At 43.3% G+C, this 9374-nt stretch overlaps 1 protein-coding gene across 3 annotated transcripts in view; it reads right to left on the bottom strand.

Moving 5' to 3' along the window:
- otud5a (OTU deubiquitinase 5a) overlaps positions 1-7284 on the bottom strand; it is a 26334-nt gene extending 19050 nt beyond the window's left edge. For all 3 annotated transcript variants that reach the window (XM_083639162.1, XM_083639163.1, XM_083639161.1), the window contains exons 1-2: positions 6820-7284; positions 5224-5523 (exon numbers count right to left, since the gene is read on the bottom strand). In XM_083639162.1, coding sequence (XP_083495288.1) covers positions 5224-5523; positions 6820-7092 — 573 coding nt within the window. In that variant the 5' untranslated portion in view covers positions 7093-7284. The remainder of the gene's footprint in view (positions 1-5223; positions 5524-6819) is intronic.
- Between the last annotated feature and the right edge of the window lie 2090 nt (positions 7285-9374).

Here is a 9374-nt window from a genome sequence, read left to right on the forward strand (position 1 = left end):
GCTAACATTAACTTAAGAAAATTGAAAAAAATTTAATACACAAACCACCCGCTGAGGCAGGAACAGAAACAGATCGAAATTATATAAAACCACACGCTGACACTCTCCCAGTATGCCCAGAGCCTAAAGAAGCTCTCAAAAGAGTCTACTGTTATGTTTGTCTTTTGCCAAAGGGCATGTTATTTGAAACGTTTTTGCCAAGTACATTACACATGCCAGACTGTTGTTGAGATGAAGTGTGGATTTTTAATGTTTAATTTAATGTTATTAAATATTCTATAATAAAGTTATTTGTTTAGCCTTCAGAGTACTGTTGCATAGTCAAATCGGTGCACAATCAACATAAAAACAGATCGGTAATTGCCTTTTGTGTTGTCACAGACCTGTTTAAGTGATGAACTGTGGCCTGTACCACGAAGCAAGATTAGTGGCTTAGCGAGGTAACTTCAGGTTTAACCCTAGGTTTGCCGTACCACCATGCTAGTTAACTTCTTACCGAGATAGATCACCACCATAGCAACTTATGGCTGACCTGCTTTGTAGCAGGTTACGTTCAGAGGATAAGATCAAAACCCATGAAAGACCCACCTGCTTACCAATCAGCTCACTGGAAACAGCGAGTCGCCATTCATATGGTCCCCATATGAAAAATACATTGCATTCAAATGAAAAAGAAAAGAAAAAAGAAAACATATGGCTCCTGTTGAATTAATCGAGGACTGAAGCCTTGCACTTGTTGCATTTAAATTAAGCCCTACTTACCACTTTGGAATGTTTTTATATATTCATTTTTGTGCTCTCAAGTAGGCTAGATACGTTGTTTGACCCCGCCGATCGATTGCAGCTGAACGGTGAGTGGATAAATATCACTAAACCGGTGTAAAAAGGTTACATAAACGTCTCCAAAGCGCACGGTGCCGTGTGCGCAACAGAGCTGAGGCTGACGTTGGGTTGGACATGGTCATACATGTCAGAATAGCCTACTACTATCTAAGCAATTTAATATGAGATCGCCTGCACACAGATTATTCATATCTAGGCTACTCCTGCATTTTGAAGCTGCAACTGTGTTGCTTTTGGGCTGTATGATGTGATTGAGCTTCATATTATTTCCAGCATAGTCCTTGTATGAAATATGGAGATATGCGACTCTGCTGCCAATAGCCTATATGTGACCACAAAATAGGCTATTTTTTATAAATGAAATCTATGCCCGCACATACCGTGTCGATTCAGTTCAGCAGCCTTTTTAAATTTTATTATCGTTTTTTGTGATAGCCTATTAGCCTATAGGAATTATTCCATCAGTGCGACCAAACACATCATGAGATCATTATTATTCATTGAGCCTAAATGGTCTAAAAACGCCTACGGATTTTGGAAATTTAGACTGGGATAGATTACACATTACTTCCACTCGCAAAAAAGACAAAAAAAAAAAAAAAAAAAAAAAAAAGACATGCAGGTTTTATTGAGTTTCTTGAGAGGGTGAATTGAGCTGCTGTAGGATACGTGGAGGCAGAAACCGCTCTTCAAAGAAATGACTGATGTGAATAAAAGTGATAACTTTAGACAGTCATTCGGGAACAGACTAATAATATCCAACGCAGATTTTGATTCTTCTTACATACATAGTAAAGCTTCACGATTTGCGCTTTGAATGAATGAGGAAATAGGCGTGTCTGGTGCTGTAAAAGCTGGAGCAGTCCATATTGCATTGTGATTGGCTAGTTGTTAAAAACCACGCCTCTTTTGCGGGCATGAGCTCCTGTGCACGGGCATGCGCTCTCAACTTGATTAGAAAAACCTGGATCCCCTTAACGAGTTGATAACTACATTCGTGGTATGAGTTAGCTAGATGGCAATGATCTGGTTAAAGGCCGTTTCTCACTGGTGCGGTGCGGAATGCGTTGCGAAATTTCGCGCGGATTTTCCGCATTGCAAACTATACACACAGGTCCGGGTGCGAATTATTCGCATTCCCACGTTGATTTTCCGTCTGCGGAAAAACAGTGAGCAGAGACCACAATGGAGTCAAGCAGTAGTAGTAGCAGTGATGACGACCTGCTCCTCATTTTGCTGAGAAAACAAACGAGAAAGAGGAAAAGAAGGTTCTTGGTTCACCCAATTTTAGAGAGGCGCAGAGAACATGGCGAGTTTCATCAGCTGGTCCAGGAGCTGCGCCTGTATCACGGTCGCTTCAGGCAGTATTTCAGAATGGGAGTTGAGCAATTTGAGGCTCTGTTGGGGATGATAGCCCCTCACATAATGAGGAAACACACAAACTACCGCAAACCTATCGACTGGCAGTGTGTTTGAGGTGAGCATTTTCATGTAATTTATTTTGTTTACCGTCTTTTGCTTTTAAAAAAATCACGATATACGAGGGATCAGTGTTTGTAAACAAACGACGAAACTGGGGGGGACGTTCACGCTAGGAAGGCTATAGATAGCCTGTAACGTTACAGTAGGCTATGAACACAAATTGAATCATCACCATGCCAAACAGCAGCGCAGCTCCATACTACAATGTGACGTCAGTTGTAAATAAAGGATTTCATTGGTCAAACGTATCTTGCCGCATCCGAAAGTCCGCGGAAGTCAAAGTCTGTGCGGAAAAATAAACCCCTGCACGAATGTTCCGCCTCGGTGTGCAAGGTTCAATTGCAACTCATTAAAAGATTTTGTTGCAAATCTCCGTGCCGAATATTTGCGCGAAAATCCGCACCGGTGTGAAACGGGACAGATCCTGGATCTGCTTACTCTACATTCGTGGTACAGCCTACTACTTGTGTTTGTTTTTAGAGATGGGAACAGATGTTTTATATGCATAGCACCAGTGCTACGTGCTAAACAAGCTAACGTAGAGGTGAAACGGTAATATAATATATATAATTTCATATCACGATTATAGTGACCAAAATGATCACGGTTATCAGTATTATCATGGCATTGTTTTAAATGTACTGAAAATGTTAAAAAAGTACTGATACAGTACATTCGCTGAAATCATTTCACAAAGGCTGCATGCCTGAGTCTGAGAGACTGTTGGTAACTTTGGTTGATGACAGACAGTATTTACCTTGTCTTTCAAAGTGCTGTAATCACGGTAACACGGTTTTAATGATAATGAAAATTTGAAGCGTTACGGTTACCGCCAGGAATTTGATCACGGCTTATCAAACTGATTTTCGTTTCACCCCTACGTACAGCCCTGCTCATTGATGCTCTGCAGTAGTGTGTTGTTATGAATGACAGATATTCCTACATGTTACACACACACACACACACACACACACACACACACTGATACACACACACACACACTCTAGATCCCACTGGGCTGTTAACAATGGCTCGAGGCCCAGGTGGTGTGTGCGTGTGTGTGTGTGTGCATCTATGTGTGTAGTGGTGGAGAAGTGTGTAGAACCGTCTCATTCACATCTCTCCGTATAAGAGAATCACAGAAATGACTGGAATGTAAATGTGTGCGTGTGTGTGTATTGTGGACTGCGATAATCCAATTACTGACCTTTGAAATAAGACAATATTTTGATTACCGTAATTTCCGTACTATAAGCCGCACCGGAGTATAAGCCGCAGCAGCAAAATTGCCTGTTTGTTACATATATAAGCCGCACCGGACTATAAGCCGCGGGTGTTTTAATGTTTTTTTTTTTTTTTTTTTTTTTGTGTTTTAATGTTTAATTACCATATGTAAGGGTTCGTGCACAGAGGGGATTGTCGGGAAAGAGATGGCTGTTTGAGGAAGCTCCCATTTATTAACATTTCAACAAAACAACATAACACAACACCACCTGTGTTTTTTTTTACAGTGCACACAGTGTCCGCGGTGTGGTGAAAAGAGGGCAAGAGAGGAAATTAAAACAGAAGTGGATTTATAGTTAGAAAGAGTGCTAAAGAAGAGAGAATTCCGTTTTTTATTTTATTTTTTTCTGAAAAAATCCATAGATAAGCCGCACCGTTATATAAGCCGCAGGGGCCAAAAAACGGGGAAAAAGCCGTGGCTTATAGTCCGAAATTTACGGTAGGTGTCTACACGAGTTGCTTATAGAATATTACATTCATATTCCCGTTTACATGCTACAGAGCAAAGTCCCACTAATAACTGAAGCCACGCCCACGCACACATCAACTTGTTACACTCCAATCTAGGGTTGCAGCTATCGATTATTTTAGTAATCGAGGATTCTACCGATTAATCCATCGATTAATCGAGTAATCGGATAAGAACTACTTTCGGGTTTTTAAAGAGCAACAGTAATTGTACAAGAAGAAATAAGATGTCTCTTAAAATGAACAACTACATTGGTTTCCCTTTTAGAAAAATCATTCATTTTATTTCTTAAATTGCATACAACTGTATACAATAATCAAGTGGCATGGTTGTCAGGGTGGGACTCAATTTCTGTTCCTCCCCAAGAAAGTCACACCCCAGATACGCCTCTGTAGCCACGCTCAGATACGCCTCTGTAGCCACGCTCATCCAAATGTTCATAGTGAGTGCCATACTGTCAGTCTTCTTAAGCAGTCATCATTATTTGTTATGACTCCTCTTGGTTCTGGCACACAGCTTGACAATGGCGTTAGTCCCACCCGTGGAGCCAATTGGCCAATCGTTAGTCCCCCTTGGCGATGTCAGACCAGACACAGCCCACTCAGTGGAGTGGGCGGAGTCAAAGGTCTAGACGGGGCTGCAGAAGCTACCAGACCAGAGCCTCCCCCCCGCTGCAGCGAGCTGCGTTACGCCCACAGCAGGAAAGAGTTCCCTGGGTGTCTGACAGTTCATGATGTCTTTAACTAATAACGTCAAACTGTCACAGCTTTGCATTTGTCTCCTTTTTATTTCATTTGAAAAATAATCATTCTTGTTAACTGAAAGAATGTATCAAGTAATATTAGAGCTGCCCCAACAAGAATTGCAATTATTGTGGGATGCAGAATTGGGCATAACACTTGCTAATGTTATTATTGTCGGTTCGATCCCCGCTCCCTCCCAGCTGCTGTCGTTGTGTCCTTGGGCAAGACACTTAACCCTCCTTGCTCCCAATGGTGTGTAGGCACCCTGCGTGGCAGCCTGCCGCCATCGGTGTATGAATGGGTGAATGTAGACTATCTACTCATTGTAAAGCGCTTTGGATAAAAGCGCTATATAAATGCAGACCATTTACCATTTACCATTTTATTGTCAGTAGTAGTTACCTGCTCCACAGTAGCTGGGTCCACTGCCTGCAGTCGGGCAGCATTCTCGTACTCGTCCTCGCTGTTGTTTCCCCCGGCGCCCTCCTCCTGGCTGTCCTGGCTGGAGCCCATGCCCCCTGGCCCTGTCACGCCCGGCTGGCCTCCCCCGGCCAGGGCGACCCCCCCGGGGCCCGAACAGCTGCCCGCCTGCCTCCTCCGCTTGCTCAGCCCAGGCCCAGAGCAGCAGCCCCCCAGACCTCCGTCACAACGCACCCCACCGGACGACACCCCCAGCTCCCCCCGGGACCCCGACACCATGCCCTGGTGAATGGTAATATTACATAAACATTATCAGTTAGTTATGGTCACACTTAACAAATGTGTAGTAATCATTTACTAGTGGTGTTCATGTTAACGAAAGGTATTAATTTATAATAGTTTATGATTATCCACTTGTGAAGGACCACTAAACTGACACAAATTAGACCCACATTTGATAAGGTTTTTTGTCCCTGGGTCCCCCATCTGATAAGATTTGGGCTTTTAAATGTTTTATTACAGAAAGTGTATGAAACCCATGACCAAAATACTGTAGTCATACATTCTGTCATTGTGTTATTTTATGGATGGAATTAAAGTGAAAATGTTATTTTTGCTGGGGAACCGGGACACCCTCAAGGACTCCGCTTTGAGAAACACTGGTCTAGTAAGCTCATCAACACAGTAGGTGTCCATGAGATGCAATGTTTGAATATTCAGGGTTCCCACACTTTTTCAGACAAAATTCCCCAAAGATTCCAGGACCTAGAATATAATTTCCATGACCATTCGCAACCATTAAGTACATGAAATGTACATTGTAGCACCATGCCCTTCACCCGAAGATACTATATTCACCAGCATTCACATATAGTAAATACGATTACAGCTATCAAACTAAAAGAATAACATTACAGCAGCTATCAAACTAAGCTAGCCATAGAATAACATTACAGCAGCTATCAAACTAAGCTAGCCATATAATAACATTACAGCAGCTATCAAACTAAGCTAGCCATAGAATAACATTACAGCAGCTATCAAACTAAGCTAGCCATAGAATAACATTACAGCAGCAGCTATCTATCCATATAACAACATTACAGCAGCTGTCAAACTAAGCTAGCCATAGAATGATATTACAGCAGCAGCTATCAAACTAAGCTAGCCATAGAATAACATTACAGCAGCAGCTATCAAACTAAGCTAGCCATAGAATAACATTACAGCAGCAACTATCAAACTAAGCTAGCCATAGAATGACATTACAGCAGCTATCAAACTAAGCTAGCCATATAATGATATTACAGCAGCTATCAAACTAAGCTAGCCATAGAATAACATTACAGCAGCTATCGAAGCTAGCCATAGAATAACATTACAGCAGCTATCAAACTAAGCTAGCCATAGAATAACATTACAGCAGCTATCAAACTAAGCTAGCCATAACATTACATCAGCTATCGAAGTAAGCTAGCCATAGAATAACATTAGAACAGCTATCAAACTAAGCTAGCCATAGAATAACATGACTTCAGCTATGAAACTAAGCTAAAAGCTGAAAGCTAAGACACGTACCATGCCCATGCCTTGGTCCCTGCCCTCCTGTCCTCCTGCGGGGGCCGCGGAGAGGCCACCTTGGGGCGGGGGAGAGGCCTGTCCGGGCCGGGGCCTGTCGTCCAGAGTCCAGGGCGGGGGGGAGGCTCTGGGCCGGGCCCCGGAGCGGTGCTGGAGCGGGCCGTGGTGCGGCGGCCCGTGGTGCGGGTCCGAGCCCGGCCGACGGTCACTGTCCTCGGCGTGATCCGACACCCCGACGCCCGAGCTGGGCTTCTTCTTGGGCAGGATCGTCATGGTTGTGTGGGGAGCAGAGAGGGGGTCAGAGGGGGCCAAAGGCTCGGCTTAACTCGGGTTAGCTCGGCTTCCAGCACCGAGCGGACACTGTCTGAGCTCGCGGAAAACAACAAACACACAAACAGCTCGGGGTGTTTGGGCTTATGAGAACAAAAACAAAGCGTGTCTGTGTCGGTCCCTCTGTCTCTCTTCCCGTCCACTCCACAAAACATCAACACAGCCTGACGAGACGGAGGGCAGTGACGTCACTTCCTGGTTGCAGCGAGGGGGGGAGGGAGGGGGGGGGGGGGGTTTACATCAGGGCGTTTGTAGTTATTCTATATTATTTTATTATTTATTCCTATGACATATTATTATGTAGTATCAGGCTACTAGTAGTAGTAGTAGTAACAGAGTAGCATAAGTAATTTTGTATCATTATTATTATTATTTTTACCATTTCACCATTGCATTACATCATACGAGAACATTGAACTTTATACAATGTGAGATGATCATTTTCGCAACTTGAGTTATCAAACAAGACATGAAACATAAAAAAACACAGAACATAAAAAAAAATACAATACCTAACTATACGAGGGAGATGTAACCAGTAAAACAATATTGTTTGTGAATGGGGCAGTTTGCAAAATATTACTGTTCTTACACCTAATGCATGAATAGAAGATATTCATTTCACGATGAGGCAATGGTGTTTCAGTCAGAGGTGAGTTTTATTTAATAGACTGTATATTTGTAATAAACATTCACCGGTAGCCTACTGTCGGCATGCAGCAAACTGATTTTTTTTAACACCATATTAGCAAAGTAGCCTACTGCTATGACAATGGCAGTACTTTGTTTGTGTCGTGTTCCCTTCATCTTCTCATCTCAGAGGCCTATACCACGAAGCAAGATCAGTGGCTTAGCGAGGTAACTTCAGGTTTAACCCTAGGTTTGCCTACCACGACGCTAGTTAACTTCTTACAGAGACATTTACATTACGTTTACATTACATCATTTGGCAGACGCTTTTATCCAAAGCGACTTACAATAACACATTTTTGTCAGCAATAGAGCAATCAACTATGCAACACAGTCTATGACAACTACAACTTCTGTAAGGAATAATGGTACAAGTTTAGTTTAGGTTAGTTTAGATTTTTATTTTTTTTGAGAGAAAGAAGTTAGTTCAAGAAGGGCCCAGATGGAGCCTGAAAAGGTGAGTCTTTAGTCTTTTCCGAAAGATCAGCAGTGATTCGGCTGTCGTGACCGAAGGTGGAAGCTCGTTCCACCATTGAGGTGCCAGGGACGAGAAGAGTCGGGAACGGGATGATCGACTTTTGAGCCCCCGTAGCGAAGCGTCCTGCACTGGTGGAGGAGCGGAGGGAATGCTGAGAGATTTGGAACGTGACCATAGATTGAAGGTACAGAGGGGCTGTCTGGTGTACTGCCCTGTAGACCAGAACCAGTGACCAGAACCAGTGTTTTGAATTTAATGCGTGCCGAGATGGGAAGACAGTGAAGGTCCCGGAAGAGGGGAGTGACATGAGAGAATTTGGGTTGGTTGAATACCAGACGGGCTGCAGCGTTCTGGATGAGCTGAAGCGGACGGATGGCTGTAGCCGGTAGCCCAGCCAGAAGAACATTGCAGTAGTCCAGGCGAGAGATGACAAGTGCCTGGACCAGGAGTTGTGTTGCTTCCCTTGTGAGAAACGGATGGATTTTGCGGATGTTGTACAGGGAGAACCTACAGGAGCGGGCAGTTGCTGCGATGTAGGCTGAGTTGGACAGCTGATTTACATTTAAAGATAGAGAGATAGATCACCATAGCAACTTATGCTCAACGGCTAACCTGCTTTGTAGCAGGTTAAGTTCAGAGGATAAGATCAAAACCCATGAAAGACCCACCTGCTTACCAATCAGCTCTCTGGAAACAGCGAGTCGCAATTCATATGGTCCCCATATGAAAAATACTTTGCATTCAAATGAAAAAGAAAAAGGAAAAAAAACATATGGCTCCTGTTGAATTATATTGAGGACTGAAGCCTTGCACTTGTTGCAGGCTACATTTAAATTAAACCCTACTTACCACTTTGGAATATGTTTTTATATATTAATTTTTGTGCTCTCAAGTAGGCTATACGTTTGAGCCCGCCGATCGATTGCAGCTGAACGAGTGGAGAAATATTACTAAACCGGCATAAAAAGGTTACAAAAAACATCTCCAAAGCGCACGGTGCCGTGTGCGCAACAGAGCTGAGGCTGACGTTGGGTTGGATATGGTCATACATGCCAGA

The sequence above is a fragment of the Poromitra crassiceps genome (genome assembly GCF_964638095.1).
Source record: "Poromitra crassiceps genome assembly, chromosome: 6".
In the NCBI taxonomy this organism is placed as follows: Eukaryota; Metazoa; Chordata; class Actinopteri; order Beryciformes; family Melamphaidae; genus Poromitra; species Poromitra crassiceps.